This window comes from Molossus molossus, unplaced genomic scaffold (genome assembly GCF_014108415.1).
Source record: "Molossus molossus isolate mMolMol1 unplaced genomic scaffold, mMolMol1.p scaffold_m16_p_8, whole genome shotgun sequence".
In the NCBI taxonomy this organism is placed as follows: Eukaryota; Metazoa; Chordata; class Mammalia; order Chiroptera; family Molossidae; genus Molossus; species Molossus molossus.
The window spans coordinates 82,821,851-82,840,633 of NW_023425402.1; the positions used below are offsets into that span (position 1 = coordinate 82,821,851).

At 36.1% G+C, this 18,783-nt stretch overlaps 1 protein-coding gene across 1 annotated transcript in view; it reads left to right on the top strand.

The window, feature by feature from the left end:
* LAMA2 (laminin subunit alpha 2) overlaps window positions 1-18,783 on the top strand; it is a 403,470-nt gene that overhangs the window by 241,064 nt on the left and 143,623 nt on the right. Inside the window, exons 30-31 of the mRNA XM_036247762.1 lie at window positions 11,856-11,980; window positions 18,555-18,641. Of these exons, the coding sequence (XP_036103655.1) occupies window positions 11,856-11,980; window positions 18,555-18,641 (212 nt within the window). The remainder of the gene's footprint in view (window positions 1-11,855; window positions 11,981-18,554; window positions 18,642-18,783) is intronic.

Below are 18,783 nucleotides of genomic sequence, written 5' to 3' on the forward strand. Positions count from 1 at the left end.
GTCTCACTGTTGATGCTCACACCTTTTCGTTGTTTCTTATGTCTTTCATGTCCTCCCTTTCTTAAGCAGCATAGTATCCATTGCCTTTCATTATATCACTATGTGCAACATTTATTTCCCTCTCCACTCTGTTACTTATTTTTACTCAGTTAATTCCAACACTGGTTAAATCCTACTCCTTCATGCCTGTGCTTTCTAAACCAAATGTGGCTCTTGAAAAATAGACAGCTGTGCTGTCTAGTCTCACCATCAATCCACTGTCACTCACTTCACGTGAACCCTTGTGCTGCTCTGCGAGTGTGGCACTTTTCTCCGGTCCCTTCCTCTCCCACATTCCTAAAATTTACTTCATCTCTGCCCTTCCTTTGTCAAGCCCACTCTTTCCATTCTTAATCTCAGCGAATGGTCTTTCTTCCTCTTCACTGAGAAATGGGAATCCACCAGAAGAGAACTAACAAGCTCCCATGCACCCAGCATTGTATATCTGTGCCCCGTGGCTATGACTCTTCTGTTACTTTGGATGAATGAACTGTTCTTGTTTCTGGAAAAGGTCAAGGGTGCCACTCAAGGACATCACTCTGCCCATGCCTATTCTCCCTTCCCTTCTTCATATCACTATTTTTTAGTTCTTCATCTATCTTAAAAAGAAAACAAAAACTCTCTTGACTCTCACTTCCCCTCTTGACTTCTACCACTTCATTCCTGTCTTTCCACACAGGGAAGAGCTGTTTATACTCTGTCTATAATGTCTCTCCTACCATTCTGTCTTTACTAAAACCAGGCCTTTACTTCCATGCCCATCCTGAAATCAATGACTAGTGCTCTGCTATCAGTCTTCATTTTACTTGATCTATTAGCTGCATTTACTACTCTGAATCACCCACTCTTCTCTAAACTTTTTGTTCAGTTTGCTTGCCAGGGCATGATATTGTAGGGATTTTCAAATGGGATGTCTGTTCCTTCTCAGTCTTTGCTCTTTGAGCCTCATTACCCAAAATATACATACGGGTATTTCCGAAATCCATCCTTGGAGCAATTTGCCTCTCTAACTCCACACATTCTCATGGTGATCTCAACCAGGCACATGACTTTCAAATCCTATACTGAAATTCCATAGTATTTACTATATTTCTATGATTAAATTGTGGATCCAGCTCTTTAATCTTTCTAGAATTTATTGTGGTGTGGGGAGGTTCTCCAAATATATATTACTTTAAAGAAACATTTTATTTATTAATATTTCCTTTTCTCCTTGATACGACATGGAAATGAATATATACAGATTTGTTTTCTATATTAAGATGTGTTTAAAGAATAATCTGTTTGTCCCTCTTACCTTGTAGTTCTTATCACAGTGTTCTGATTACCTTTATTTTATACCAAGTTATAATGTCTGGGAAAGCAAGGCCCTTTATGACTCTCCCTTTTCTAATTTTCTTAACTTAATACATTTACGTATTCTTGCAGATGAGATTTCGATTCACTATTTCAATCTTTTCACCAAAAAATGTTACTAGAATTTTTATTGGAATTGCATTAAACCTATGTGTAAATAATTGCAATCTTTACACTGTTCAGTTATTGTCTCTCAACCCAGAAATATGATACTCTTCTCTATTCAAACATTTTATGTTTCACAGTAAGCTGTTTTAGTATAATCTATATAGGCTATGCATCTCTTATATTAAACTTGTTTCTATGTATCTTACATTTTATTTCAATGATAAACAACACATTCTTTGTCTCAATATATTTACCAAATGCTCATTGCTGGTAAACATGAACAGAATAGGTGCTTTTACATATATTTTATATATAATTACTTTTTTTGTTGTTGTAGAGTTTCTCAGTTGATTCTTTCAGTTATTTTTATGTCTATAATATTATTTGCAAATAATTATAACTGTGCTTTTCCTTGCCAGAAGCTTTATCCAGCATCATAATTTTATATGTTTGCATTATTAAGTCTTCCAGAAAAATGTTAAATAGGAAGGTAGTCACTTTCTATCATATTCCTGATTTTAATCTGAATGCCTCAAGTTTTTTATCACAAAGTATAATGCTAGTGGTTAAATATATTTTATCATGTTAAGAAAACTTTTTATTTATGTTTTCTTAAAGATTTCTTGTTTCATTCAAGTAGCATATTAAATTTATCATATGCTTATTTTTGAGGAGTGTAGTGCTGGTAAAGATGTTTTTAAGATATGATCATATATACTTTTTTGCTTTAAATAGAGTAATGAAAGATAATATTGACTAGATGAGTAACTGACTTATATTAACCATCCTTGAATTCCTGAAATAATTACTGCCTGGTTTCAGTGTAGTATTATTTCACCAGTCTACTAGCTTGTAAAAGTAAATAGATAATTTTAAGGGAGGGGTTAATTTACACTTGGGGGGGGGGATCACTGAATAAAACAAGCTCTCCTGAACCTACAGAAGACAATATTGCAGGAAGGCTTTGGAGAAGCCAGACCAGGATTTCAATACAATTTCTATTGGGTGATATTGGTTAATAAAATTATATATGTTTCAATTGTACAATTCTATAACACATCATCTGTATATTGCATTGTGAGTGCACCACGCAAAGTCAAATACACATTCTTAAGTGAGAATTAAGTGCATTCATTTTTCTTATGCGGTCTTGACTGGTATTTTTTAACAGAGTTATGTATACTTCATATGATTAATTTAGAAGAATTCATAAAGGATACAGTTCAATTTTACTTATTTTAGAATAAAAGTTGTCTATATATTGTCCTCTTTGGACCAATTGACTATTGTAGCTTTTTTTTTTTTTTTTTTTTTTTTGCCTTAAGAATCTTAAATACAGATCTATTTTCTGAGATATCCCTAGAGAAAGTGAAAAATAAATACGTATGTGCATCAAATATGCACAGCTAGTATAAATTGTTGTGCTCTGAATTATTGTATGTTCCTTCAGGGAACTTACAACTTTTGAATTTAGGCAACTTTGTTCATCCTTGAAACAGCCCCTTGAGGCAAATAGGAAATAGCAGTTGTTACTTTGATGATATAACTGAAGAAACTGAAGCATACTGATTTCTATTATAGTGTGGATCCCAGTTTACTATCAAATGCTGTACACAGTGCAATGCTCTCTACTTTGCTACAGTGGTCATAAAGATGACTCTAGGGTCACTGCCTTCATTCAATCCTGGCTTCATCCCTGAAGGACTGTGGAGCCTAGGCAGTTTATATAACCTCTCTGGGGTCTTGGTTTTCTCATTTGCCAAATGAAAATAATAATGGTGCCTAGTCATAGAGTTTTCATAAGGATTCAATAAAGTACTTAACACATGGTAAGCTCCACAGAAGTGATAGTGATGATGATGATTATGATGATGATGATAAACATGATCATTACTATACATGTTGTACAAATTACTATGCAAAGATAATAATTACTATACATGTTATCTACTAGTTATGGTCTAAGAACCCATCAGATGATAATAAATTAAAACATATAAAAACTATTATCTCTAGCACTATGCTAGGTCTTCTCACTTATCTTTTATTCTTTCCCTTTATACCTTTCTTCAAAAATATGAGGTAGAGAAGAAACAAAACTATAGAAAACTTTGCAGGCTAATTATTGCAACTGCTAAATAAAATCCATATCACTTTGTAACTATTCTCTTCAAAACTCATAATGACACTTACAAGAGAGGTGTTACTTCATCCTAGGCATTAATAAATCCTACACAGAGGCATGTTGCTATTAATAACTCGGTGACTGTTGCCCCTTAAAATTTTCTTCAAAATGGAAGATTAAAACCTAAGTCATTGAACCCCAAGCTAGGAAGGGGAGAAGAGGTAAGTGAACTAATTCTAATTAGTACACAGAGACACCCTCAGATAGATAGATAGATAGATAGATTGATTGATTTTTAGAATTTACATATAATTATCTATCTACACACATATAATCTAATTTATTCATCACTACACTCACCTGGTCAGTATTATTTCTTCTATATTTCACAGGGGAATATCAAAGTCTCATTTCTCAGGACCAAATACTTGCAAAATTATAGTTGTACTCTATCACAACTCATTTTAAAAGAAAAAGAAAAATAAACCTTAATTATAGATGTGCCCTGTTGTCTTAGATGCCATCAGTACCTGTGGTTAAGCAATTAGCCCTATCTTCCGTAAACAGACTCGTAATAGACTCTGCTGTGGTGAAGCTATTTCATAAACCCTATATCACTTATTCTATCTAACAACCTTACCAAAATGGGATTTACTAGTATTTTATTACAACTCTGAAAATTAATGCTAAGAAAATTTAAGTAACCTAGAGAATCTTGGCTAAAATACATTAGAATCAGGTTTCAAATCCACTACAAAATGCTACCTACAAACTGTGAAAGAGTAAACACACTCTTAGCTAATTAAATGAGTTTGATTTTGAAGGCCCAGGTGAATGATATCCCAGAGGACTGATAGAATCTTAAAATGTGATGAAAAGTCATGTATAAAAAATATTTGCAAAATTGTGAAAATTTTCACAGGCTAGAAAGAAGTGAAATGCCATTCCAGGATTTATAAATGAAAATAAAATGTAGGAAACAGACTGAATTTGATCTCTAGTAAAATTTAAGGATTGCTTACTTAACCAGTATCTGTCGAGTGTAGAAGAAATAAACAGTGCCTACTAGGAACCAGAATATGTTCACTCAAAATAAAACATAGCAAACTAATTGCTGGGGTTGCTATCTAGATACTATCTGAGACTGTAGTTTTCTGAATCCCATTATAACATCAAATTTATCAGAAAGTGTGATGCATCGGACATTAAATTCAGCAAAAATAATAGCAGCTCCCATGTATCCAACCCTATGTATGTTCCAGTACCACTGCTGGGCAACTACAGACAGATTTTTCTCAGTTATTCGGTTTATGAGGTAGATAGGATTATTTGTTCTTTCACATTTGATAAACAGATGCTGCAAGAAACTAAATTATTTACTCAAGTCATAAGTCAGTAAGGGTCAGATCTATAATTCAAACAGGTGTGTTTAAATAGGCATTGACAGTTTGTACCTCACTTCCAAGTCTCTGGGACTACCCCATTCCTCAGACTGTTATGTTCATTATATTCCACAAATAAGTGAGATCATCTGATACTTGTCTTTCTCTGTTTGGCTTGTTTCGGTTAGGATAATACTTTCCAGGTCCCTCCATGTAGTCTCAAAGGATAAGAGATCTTTCTTTCCTACAGCTGCATAGTACTCCATTGTGTATATGTACCACTGCTTTTTTTATCCATTCGTCTACTGATGGACACTTGGGTTGTTTCCAGATCTTAGCTATTGTAAATAGTGCTGCTACAAACATGGAGGTACATATATTCTTTCTGATTGGTGTTTCAGGCTTCTTAGGGTATATTCCTAGAAGTGGGATTATTGGGTCAAATGGCAGTTCAATTTTTAATTTTTTGAGGAAACACCATATTGTTTTCCATAGTGGCTGACAATCCCCAGAAGATGGGTTGGTTGAGGAGAAATAAACCACAGAATTTATATGCATGTGTGCATGAACAATGGACATGGACAACAAAGGTGGGGACAGGGCGGGGAGGGAGGGAGAGGAGAGAATCAGTGGGGGGAAAAAAAACATCTGTAACAAAAATAAATTAATTAATTTTTAAAAATAAGTAAATAAATAGGCATTGACAGAATGTTTCATGATATCCTCTCAAATACATTGAAAACATGAGCCAGATGGTAATCAATTAACAGATTTGATGGTTGAAGAAGTTGCTGAACATTGTGACCTAGAATAATCTCAAGAGATGCCCCAATGATAAAGCACAGGCTTTGTGTTTCATCCTGACATGTTCAAAATCTGTATCCATGATTTAGATGAAATTTATCAACTATTCAGATGACATAAAGCTGAGTATTACCTGAGCTGTTGAATGGTGGCCAAGAATCAAAAAAAAGCCTGACAGGTGGAACTATAAGATGAAATTAAGAGAAAAGGTTTTTAACTAAGGTAGTAGGTTCACTTGTCTATTCATTCTTAAGACCGTGTTAATAAGTATTTCCAATTCGGGGGCATTGCCGTAGGTGCTAGGAATATAAGGACGAGGAATGCTTGGGCCTTGCCCTCCAGGAGTTTATAATCTAGTGTTTAAGGAAAAAACAGCAAATTACATATAAAAGCAATTTCTGTGAAATCGCAGTTTTTACTTGACTACAGATTCATTTCTATAAATCCAGATCAAGGAAGAAAGTACATTCAATATATTTGTACATCACAGGTAGGGATGTATAATCTCTACTTTAAGAGAAATCCTGAGTAACCAGGATTTAAATGTTTAGCTTGGGGAAAAAATGATATTTAGCTTGAAAAAACACTTAGGAAGTAGTAGTATTGTTTAGATAATTAAGGACATGTCCTAGGAAATGGGATCAGATTTAATCTGCATAGTTTATAGAAGGCAGAACTTGGGTCACTGACTGAAAATTAGACTGAAACTAATTTCTATTCACCACAAGGAAAATTTCTGCCCTGGCCAGATAGCTCAGTTGGTTAGAACATTGCTCTGATATGCCAAGGTTATGGGTTTGATCCCTGGTCAGGGCACATACAAGAATCAACCAATGAATGCACCAATAAGTGGAACAACAAATCAATGTTTCTCTCTCTCTCTCTCTCCCCCTCCCTGTCTCTCTACAATCAATACATATTTTTAAAAGAGAAATTTAATAGCTTATAGTTATACATGATGAAAAGAATTACAAGAATTAATGCATTTAATAATATATTAAAGAACGTGTAGAGGTATCCCTGTAAGGAAAGCTGGTTCGGTTAAGTAACTTCTAACATTAGGTCTAACATACTATATTATTAATATATTTATTTGATTTAGTAGAAGGAATATATATTTTCAATTTTCCATGTGCAAAAATATACAAATATAATCTATTCTACTCTATTATTGAAAAGATAGTAGCACATATCACTCTTGAGAATATAATTGAACTTCTCAATAGGCACCTAAAAGGTCATTTTTTCTAAAGATTAATTTCTATACAAGAGAAAAGTCATCAGAAATGTAATGTCCATTATTTGAAATCAGACAAGAAAGTCATATGAAAGGTCTATGTCAAAAACTTTCAAAAACAGCATCATGATTTATATGTTTTGTTTGCGGACCTAACCAGAACATTTGATTCAGTTAACCAAGTTTCGTATGTCAGCAACCCTTTGAAAGATTGGCTGTCTGGAGAAGGTCAAAACACTCGCTTCTCTGTGAAGAAATTCTATAGAATAGTAGGTGTGAGAGGAACAAACCTTAATTTTGAATCTCTATATTTCTAGTAATGATTAACATTATCTTTGAGTGTTTTTATTCAGTTATTAATGCTACATTAGGCTACATAAAATAATTACGCTAAGATTTATTTACAAAAGCAAAATGCTAATAATTATTGTTCAAGATTCCATGTACTTTTTGGCACATGTTCATTTCTACAACTATAAAATGTGTTTAAGACACTCTCTAGTTAACACCTATTCAACATTTGACACCTGAGTGATTTCAGACTGGGACTCATAGATAATTATTTCATCTTAGAACCATTATTCCTCACTATGGTTCTGTTAAATAGAGAATGACTGTCTCCTTGCTAAAAATGGTGGTTCCTCTGGATGGCTGAAGAGGAGAAGATTGTGGTACTTAAATCAATATGAAAACACAACCAATCATCGTGCCCTGCTAACCACCTTTTCTGTTCAGATCATTAGACTTGAAACTTGGCCTTTTTAGTCCTAAGAAGCCTGACCTATTTCATCTACACTTCCTAGAAAGTGCATTCATTCAGTCCGTCATTCAAAATAGTCGCTGGATGCCTACCATGTCTCAGTCACTGTGTTGAGCTTGAAGGAATGTTTAGCCCAGACTTAGGGCATCGGGATATTTACCAGAGAAAGTTGCATTTACAAGGAGAGCTGAAATGAGTAGTTGCTAACCAGGTGAAAAGGGAAAAAAAATTTTTTCGAAACAGGGGATTCGCATATGAAAAGTCCCAGAGGTAAGAGAATTATATAATTTGAGAATTTTAGACAGTCCCATATGGCTTTTAACATGTGCAAATGTTACAGTAGCTAGAGGTAAGCCTGGAGCGGTGAGTAGGGGCCAGATTACGAAGGTCTTTCTCGCTGTAGTTGAGTCTGTTATTCTTCCTGAGGTCAGTGGGGAACTAGTACAGGCTTTCAAGCAAGAAAATGGCATAGTTGGATATGTTCTATAGAACGATCACTCTGATTGTAGTGTGAGGAAATTACTGGACAAGGACATTTGAAAGCAGGATCTTTATCTAAGAGACTGTTCTAATAAAGTAGAAGATGATAGTGGCTAGATAAAAATAGTAGCAACAAGGAAATAAAGAAATAGGGATATGGAGATCAAATAGACACCTGGCATGAAGGAGACCTCTAGATTGCTGGCCTGGGTAATTAAGAGGGTAAGAGTGATCTCAAATAAAATTGAAAATACAGCCTGGCAGGTGTGGCTCAGTGGACTGAGAGGTCTTGGTTCAGTCCTGGTCAGGGCACATGCCCAGGTTGTGGGCTCGATCCCCAGTGAGGGGCATGAAGGAGGCAGTCGATCAATGTTTCTCTCTCACATCAGTGTTTCTATCTCTCTCTCTCTCCCTTTCTCTCTAAAAAATCAATAAAGATCTATTTAAAAAAAAAACTTTAAAAAGAAATACGGAAGTATTTTCAGGTATTAAAGAGATGAACATCATAATTGTCATTTCAAATTCAGGGTGCTTTTATGTTATGCAATATGAGCTTATCCAAGAAGCAACTGGAAATGTAAGTCTGGAAATTATTAGAGATATCTGGGCTGAATATATATAATTTACAATTTGGTGTACACAGATGATAGCTGAAGTTATAGTAATGGGTAAAATCACCAAGGTAGAATGTATAGGAAAGAAAGAGATGAGAGGCAAAGTTAGAATCCAGGACGCTGATCTTACTAAACAGAAAAAAAAAAGGAAGAGTCCATGAAGGAGGATAAAAAATAAATAAAATAAATAAAAAGCCATACACGTAGGAGAAAAATCTATAAATTGTACTGTTAAGAAACCATAGGAAGAGAAATTTCAAAGAAAAAGTGGCCAGAAATATCAGCTGCTACAAAAAATTCATATATCATGAAGGCTGATTATTGTCAGTAAATTTTAATTGAGCAACAAAGGTATTAAGCATGCGCCTAGAATTCTGTTTTAATGGTGAAATCAGAAACGTCTTTAAAGGAAGAATGTGTGGTGAGGAAGTAAAGACCAGGAATGTAAACAATGCTTTTAAAAGCTTATCAAAGATAGCATGACAGTTGTCAAGGGGCTTGAGACATCAGAGATTTTTTTTTTAAGCTAGGAGAGGCTTGACCAACCTCAAATAGCAATGGGAAGAAGCCAGCAAAGAAGGAGGAAATGCAAATGCTGGAGAAAATGGGAAGCAAAAGGGCAAATCAGAGTTTAGGAAGAGAGTAGCTTTAAACAAAGAACAAAACAACACTTCCTACAGACAGAAATAAATATTAAAGGGATGGAAAGTAATACAGGCAAGATGGTGAGTTGTTTTGCTCTGGCGGCACACCCAAATGAGGACTTTCTGTTCTCTGAAACCTGCTGAGGGTGAGGTGGAGAATTAAAATATTTGAGATTTGTATCCTATTATATTGAAAACCTTGATTTTCTATTGCGGTATGAATTGCATCTGTAAGTGACAATATATTTTAAAATGCATCACTAAAAATGTAAAATAAAATGCCCTGGCTGGTTTGGCTCAGCAGTTAGAGCGTCGGCCCGCAGACCAGAGTCCTGGGTTCGGTTCCCGCTAAGGGCATGCACCTCCATTGTAGTTTGTCCCCAGCCTGGGTTGGGATCGTGTGGGTGGCAGCCAGTTAATGTGTCTCTCTCACATCAATGTCTTTCTCTCTCTCTCTTCCCTCCTCTCTCCCTCCCACTCTATCTGAAGATAAATGCAAAAATGTCCTCGGGTGAGGATTAAAAGAAAAGTAAAATAAAATGTCAATGGTCTAAAATTCATTGAGGCAATGTCACAGTTTCTCCCTCGGGGAATAAATAAACTCTTAAAAAAATCAATAGAGATTCTAAAAACAAATTTTAATTGCATTGCAATTTCTGTAGAAAAATTGTTTCAGTTACTATTTATCATGAATGACCAGACATACCATACCAAACAGTCTGGCCATGAGAAAACACATGGAAACTATATATGTGCTTCTTGACTGATTGAATGAAGCAGATTCAGCATATGGATGTGGTTCACGTCCATTGTCCAGCCGAGAGCAGTCTCTGTGGCTCAGCCGAGTTGATCAGATCAGTTCACTATGCATCTATTTTGTAACTGATTTTTTGATTCCCAACTTTTCTTTTGATATTGTTTATGTCACTCTTCCGACCACTTCAAATCCTGTTTTACAAAATCAAGCTAGGCCAGCTTGTGTAACTCAGTGGTTGAGCATCAACCCATGCACCATGAAGTCACTGGTTCGATTCCTGATCAGGGCACAAGCCCAGGTTGTGGGCCAAATCCCCAGTGGGGGGCATGCAGGAGGCAGCCAGTCAATGTTCTCTCTCATCAATGTTTCTATCTCCCTTACTATCTCTAAAATCAGTAAAGGAAAAATAAATAAATAAAATCAAGCTAAAATCCAACTCAAAATCCCTTCTATTGTCTCCTGTTTCTCAGCTTTCAAAGTCAAAATGTCACATTTCCACTGAACAACAGTCAACATTGCATTCTTTATGTGCACTCTAAAGAACAAAATAAATGAACAAACAAAATAGAAAAAGAACAGACTGATGATTGCTGAAGAGAAAGAGGTTTGGGGAACTGGATGAAAAATCAGAAGGGATTAAGAAGTACTAATGTAGTCACAGGGATGTAAAGACAGCATATGGAATATAGTTGATAACCTTGGAATCACTGTGCATCACGCTAGGGAGGTAGGATGTTATTTTACCTTTTTCTCGCACTTGATTCTTCTCAGCACCTGTCTTGGTGTCTGGCATGTAGCTCTTCCTCAGTCATTACTGCATATGCAAATGCTATGTGTTAAATACAATTCTACTTTATGAGAACTTGAATTTCAAAATCGTTTGCATATTATTCAAAAACTATTCTAATTTCACTATGTAAATGTCTTAAAGCATATTACCTAATGCCTCTTATCATGCAAACATGTAAAAGAAAATATTGACCTGAGATTCCTAGTGTCAGGTTGGGTCCCCTCTCTCTATAAATAACAAATAACATTTGGCAAGAATTAGATGAATTACATTCTTTAGGTGGTAACTAAATTGACCTTTTTTTTTTTTTTTTCTATTGTTGCCTCTTTAAAAAGTTATGCTTGGTTTGGTTTCAGAAAGCCTGCTGGGCATGCACCAGGTCCTAGGATTTTTATCACTTATCCGGGACTTTGTCTAGAAGAAACATCAGTGGCCAGATGATATAATATTTTAGAAATTTGTGAAGTTTATTCCTGACATTAAAGTAAGAGAAAATTTTATGCAGAAACTCACATAGGAAAAAGAGAACAAAAACTCTTGTCAGTATAGTTATAACAACCCAGTATTGATTTCTCAAATGAAAGAGCTTAATATATATATATCAAGAAAACTGAGTTTTCTGTCAATGGAGAGTGTGTGTGTGTGTGTGTGTGTGTGTGTGTTCATAAGAGCAGCATGTTCATAGGTGCAGAGTAGTACAAGGAATTCCAATGTAACTCTCATTAAATTAAAAACAAATGTCTCCCCTTTCCTCTACAGAATTGTCAACATCACACTGCTGGTGACTTCTGTGAGCGATGTGCTCTGGGGTACTACGGAATTGTCAAGGGCTTGCCAGATGACTGTCAGCAATGCGCTTGCCCTCTCATTTCTTCCAGCAACAAGTAAGATGGAGAAATATTACCACATTTCCCAATCAGTAACACCATCTGTGCAGCACATGGGCTTTCAGAGTTGGCTTTATTTCTCATGTAAACAAAAATCTCAATTTAAGATAGAGATTTTTTAGCAGTATAAAATCAAGACAAAAGTGAGCACATAATACCTTATGGTTCATTTTTCCTTTCAAAACCCTGTCTCAAATAAATAATACATATTAATTAAAATATAAGTATACGTGTTAACAAGTTTGTGAAATAAATGGTATATGTACAAATGTACATAATTTTATACATTTTTATAAAGATTGAGTGTTTGCATATAGCTATAAAGGATTGTTTGGGTGCATATTTTATCACTTTTTTTGGCTGTTTCTATTTATTTTGTGTGTTTAATTCATGATTACTAAAGAATTATCAAGGAAATAACTGAAAAATGGTGCAGCTGAAGCAGGTTGACTTATTGTCCAAAATAAATCAGTATCTTCCAGAAAAGCAGTCCCCTTTCACTGTGATGGTCCAGGCTTGATACCATGGAAACACTGCCACAAGGGGAAGCAAAATCTGGAATATTTTATTTCAATGCTTTCTGGACATTCCGCATTGGTTTATATATTGATGAAAACCACTGTTTTCATTTACGTTTTTGCTAAGACTATCTACACTTTCTGCTAAGTGATTTATATACTTCAATTTCTACATGGTAGGGCAGTTTTTCTCTAAGAATGTGCAGTTGAAAAGAAGGTAGGACAGTTTGTTCAGAATTAGAATCCTTGCTATCTTATCTTGAGTATATAGAACCACAAAGCAACTCAGATGAAGAGATTTTTCCACCTGTGCTAACTTAGGTTGTTTGTTTTTTCATACTTGGCTTTGTATACATTTGGAAAACGTTTCATGTAAATTGTCTGCCTTTCCTCTGCAAGCTCCTGTTTTTTGTTTAATAGAATCACAGATCTTTTATAGGAAGTCAAATATAAATAGTTAGGTAAGTTGGATACTGATGAAGATAATATATGTGATCTTATTAATTCCATCCAAGCACCAAGGGGAAGGTTATAATAAATAATATTATTTCCATATTTTCTTAATCTCTCACAGATGATCAAATAAAATAAGAGAATATTATTTATTTTATTGTTTATTAAAATGTGAACCATTTGGATTAGAAATTTTCAATAATTAATTGATGATTTGCTGTTGGGTGAACTATATCAAATCTACAGGAGATGTAAAAGAGGAGCATACCATGTCTTGGAGAGGCTCACAAAATATGTGTCTTAAGAGAAGTCAACTTAAATGTAAAGAGAAGACACAAAATATCACATTTGATTTTGGAGGCTTCAAAAACATATTAAAATAAGTGGTATGCCCAGCAGATGTGGCTCAGTGGATTGAGCATCAATCATCCTATGGACTGAGAGATCCCAGTTTGATTCCCTGTCAGGGCACATGTTTCAGGCTTGATCCCCAGTAGGGGGCGTGCAGGAGGCAGCTGATCAATGTTTCTCTCTCACATCGATGTTTCTCTCTCTCTCTGCCTAAAAAAATCAATAAAAACATAAAAAAAAAAATAGTAGTAGTATTTATAACAGGTCCTAAAACCATGGCTTGAAAGATTTTTATTGGTGAAGATAGTAGGAAATTATATGACCAAAAGCTTAGAGAATAGAAAACACAAGATATGTTAAAGAACTAGTAAGTAAGAGAATTTGGAGCATGGATTTCACACAGAGTTTCATAATTGCAGATGACAATGAACAGGAAAATGGAGGTCATATTGTAGACATTCTTGAATGCCAGTCTAAAACTTGCTGTTTAATTTTCTATGTAATAGTGAAACACTACAAGTTTTTATTATTGAAAAGTTGATGCAATGAAACAGGCAAAGAAGAAACATGAAGAGACCAATTAAAAAGCAATTGCATTAGCTTAGGCAAAAGATAATTAGAAACTAAAGGTAGATCATAGTAACAAGAATGGAGACAGGTGGACGCATGTGAGAAAATTGTTGAATGCAGTTCGACAGAATTGAAAACTAATTAGATATGAGGGGTGAGAGCCAAGCAGGGCGGAGTGGAAGCCAGGGGTTTTAGCCAGGTTGACCCCCAAAATGATAGTGCCATTAACTGAAATAGGGAAACCAACAGCAGGCTGCGGCAGGAAAAAAACACAATTTGGGTTTCAAATAGGCTAAAATTGATATGAAGGGTCTGTCTGGATGGAAATATGCAAATAGCTGCAGGAAATGGAAATCTGACCATTTGAAGGGCACATGAAGGAAGACACATGTTAATAAAAGAATAAAAGTCAGATAAGATTTCCCAGGGCACTATTACCCAAGCGGAGCACCTGGAAAGAAGGAAACATCAGACGGTACTTTAGGGGAGCTGGGAGAGAAAGAAGAGCCGAGACAGGAGCTGTCAGGGACACGGACCAAGGCCACACTGCCACTGGCCCCACAAGAGAGACGAGCAGCTGTAAAGGAGCATCAGCTGCCGGTCGCGAGGGAGACTCGGCACATGTGATGGGGAATAACTGTGAGGATCCTTGGTGAACTTTGACTATCAATAATGAAAGCAGACATTAGGTTACAAGGGCTACAGCTTTAAGAAATGTCCAGAAGAGGCCCTGGCCGGTTTGGGCTCAGCGGTTAGAGCGTCTGCCTGCAGATCAGAGAGTCCCGGGTTCAGTTCCCGCTAAAGGCACGTACTTCGGTTGCAGTTTATTCCCGGCCCCGGTTGGGGTCATGTGGGTGGCAACCAGTCAATGTGTGTGTCTCTCTCTCTTCCCCCCTCTCTCCCTCCCACTCTATCTGATGATAAATGCAAAAATGTCCTCTGGTGAGGATAAAAAAAAATGTCAAGGAGAAAGAGTACTACCTTGATTGCTTAGCTGAATAAAACAAAGGAAGTGTTTTCTTTTTCTTATATATGATTTGTATAATTTAGCTATACTTTTTCATGCCAAAGACCCTGTAGGAATCAAATACCGAATCAAAGTTGCTAGTTCAGTGGCTTTCAGACTTTATTGATCACACAGCCACAGTAGAAATACACTTTCTACATCGTAACCTACTACACAGAAACTAGCATGTGTAGATATCTATCTACCTATCTCATACTGTAACTTTTAATTAACTTGATTTTACTGCATTATTTTAAGACATTTTAGTCCAACCCACTAAGTTATTTTCATAACTCACTAATATCACCACTTAAGTTTGGATCATATTGGGCTAATTACCAAATCAAAGACCTATATATGATGAGAAAACAAGGACTAAAATGCAAAGCGAAGAAACCATCTATGTGCATCAAGTACATTTAATCTGAAGTATATAGATGGAAGAAGCTGAATTATTTCTCTGCAAATTACTTCAACCTGTGCAGTTCAATGAGCCGTAAGGGGTGAGGCATGGTGAGCAATTACTGACTCATTTCACGCGTTCATTCAGGTCTTCAGTATCTCTTACCAAAACAAATATAATAAACTTTTAACCATTGTGACAGTGTAGCATTGCTCTCATACTTCCAGGGATTTTCCACTGCCTACCCAAGAAGAGGTCAGATATTTTAGCAGAGTATTAGAAACCCACTGCAATGTGATTACCTTTCCAAGTTCAGTGCCCTCTCCGCTTCCCACAATGATGCCAAGTTAGAGTTTCTTATCTTCTGTAAAACCGCTCAGCAAATTTTGCCAGACAGAGAAAAATAAATACTGCATGGTTTCACTTGTATGCGGAATCTAAAAACAACTGAACACATAGAAATAGAGTAGAATAGTGGTTGCTAGGGACTGTGGAGTGGGGGAAATCGAATAAGGTCTGAAAATCTAATGCATAGCATGGTGACCATAGCGGATAATACTTTATAACTGAAACTTTGTAAGAGAATAGAACTTGTGTTCTTACCAAAAAAAGGGGGGAGGGATAAATATGTGAGATGATGGATGTATTAATTAACTAGATACCGGGAATCGTTTCACAACATACACATATATCATATCATTACAAGTACACTTTAAATATATTAAAATTGTATTTGCAAATTACACTTCGAAAAAGCTGAAAAAGCACAAATAGATATATACTATCAGATAGTGAAAAAATAAAGCCGCCTCATTGAATTTAGAGGGCCTGGGGTGATATTTTCAGCTCCGGTGCTCAGTGAGCTCTTCACATACAAATGAGGCTTGTGCAGAGACTCAAATGAAGTAGTGGAGAGAGCCAGGTGACTATCTGGGGGGGGCAGTCCAACCCCCCAAAAACAATTCAGTGCACTGGCTGGAGACAGGGCCATGCTTGGCAGATAGCAAGGGTCCCGGGCAGCTGGGGTGAGGGAATGAGCGGAGGGGCGGCAGGAACGGTGTCGGGGAAGCTGCCGTGGGTGACTAATGTCCTGAAAGCTAAGGAGCTTCCAGTGGCAGGAGGTGACTTAGAAGACAGTAACGCAATGATGTTAGCAATGCTATCACCAGCACATCTCCAGACAGAATATATGTAGAATATGAAAGAGGAGACGGAGTCGACTCTGGGGTTTGTCGGAGCAAATGGAATCACAGAGTGGCCATCTGCTGATACGGGGGAATGACAGCAAGGTCAGTGTGTTTTTTGAATGTGAGGGAGCTTAGTTTTAGATCCGTTAGAATGGATGTAATATTTAAGTGCTTTAAGACTGAATCAGATTGCTTAGGGGAGAGGGGAAAGGACAGGCATGTCAGGATAGGAGAAATCTGAGGGTTGAACTGTGAAGCACATCAAGAAGTCAAGGGTATGACCTAGATGCAGCAAGGAGACTGGAAAGGACCACCCAGTGAACGGGGAAAGAAACCAGAAGGGGCAATACCCAGGAAGCCAGTTTACCTCTGTAGTACCTCCAGGGCACTCAGAGGAACAGACTCTAAATCGTAGAAATTCTGTTAGAGCAAGTTTGGAATTAACAAACATGAGAAATGTAAAAGATGACCACCAAGAAAGAAGTACAAGGATTTCTGAGAGGCCCTGTACACAATATGAAAATTGAATGCATATAAGAGAGTTGTGAGCCGAAAAAAATACTCTAACTTCAAGTTAGATGTGATTCCTACTCCCTCCTTCATAGATTTTTTGATGTGATACAAGGAAAAGGTTTAATCCACGACAAGACCATAATTCAAAAAAGTTTGTATCAACTATTCAAGGAGAATGATAACATTCCTACATTGTAATTGAGATAAATATGTTACTGCAAAGGAGTATGATTTGATTATGTTGGCTCTCTAAAGTTTCCTTTGAAATATCTAAAAATCTATAGCTAAGTGCCTTCGTGTGTATGTGAGTTGGTATGTGTGTGTGTGCTTACACACATATGTGTACAGATGCACTCAGCATCGAGCTTTAAATTAAAGAGTTAAAAGCTTGAAGAATGTTTCAATTATGTGTTTGTAGGTCTATTTCTGTGAAGGCAAAAAATAAACTTCTTGGATAATGAGTTTGTGAATATTAGATCAATTTTTTACATATTTTTCAAGATTAGAATTTACTACTCATTCATATACTATTGATTTAATGCATTACAAGACAGGTAAAATAAGGTCTTAAAAGTAACCTAACCAACAGAAGCTATGACCCTCGTCTATACACTTCATTGCTTTTTCCACATCAACTGGGTTAGCAGACCAACAACAACAACAAAAAACAGGGTGTTTGCAGCATTCCCATTTGCAACAAATATATGTTTTTGTATTTCAAAGATTCCAGTACACCATGCAGTTTTATCCAGTGGGAATGCAGCGCTATTTACCTTTGAGAGAAGTTTGTAATGACCCTTAAACCACGTTAACATAGCTTAGTTTTCAAGTCTTGTCAAGTCTTTCTTTTGTAGGATATGATAGTCAGCAGCCCTGGAGCTAGCCCGACCAGCTGTGGTCCACCAGTGTCGTGAAAACAGGGCGAGTTATAGAAGACCTGCTCCCTAGCAACACGTATAAAATTGTCAGAAAAATCTTACGCATTTCATGGAGCCCCTTTCCTTCTTTTCTCATACTAAATCACATTACTTTGTGTTTCAAGTAAAATGCAATTTGAAGTTTGTATGTAAATTAGAAAAGGCACTGTTTTATTTTAAGTGAAACATTTATTCACACTTCATATGTTGAAGTGCCAGTGGCAATTGGAGCTGAGTTTTCAGAAAAAGATTTATACAGCTTTCATGCCCCCCTTTTATTACCTGAAAGGTATTCAATAATACTTACTCTACTGTCAGACAACTCTGCGTACATTCTATTCATGTTTTTCTTTTGATGCATGAACAGTGGACGCTTTTGCTGAATTTTTTATATTTTTGTGGTTGTCATATAATTATTGCAATTTTAACATAGTCAGTGTGATGCATTGTTAAATCATTAAATACCAACCACATTTATTTGTTGAATTTATTGGTAGTATTTAGTTGTGATATTTTACCCTTGAATAGAAACTTATGATTATAAATAGGCATTTATAATCACTAAAAATAAGTTTCAGTCATCTACATAATGGATAGAATTAAATGTATAAAGCAAATAGGTGGAAATATTTCTTACAGTTTTTCTGATTCAGTTTCAGCCCTTCGTGTGTCATGGAAGGCTTGGATGATTACCGCTGCACGGCTTGTCCCCGTGGATATGAAGGCCAGTACTGCGAACGGTATGAGCAGGCATGCTCTATAGAGAATAATGACCCTTAGAGATGGCGTAATAGAAAAGTATTCATTCTCCTAGCTTTGTTATTTTCATATTCACTAGTTGTTTATATGTTTTTAAAACTATTTTTCTATCTTTAGACGTGC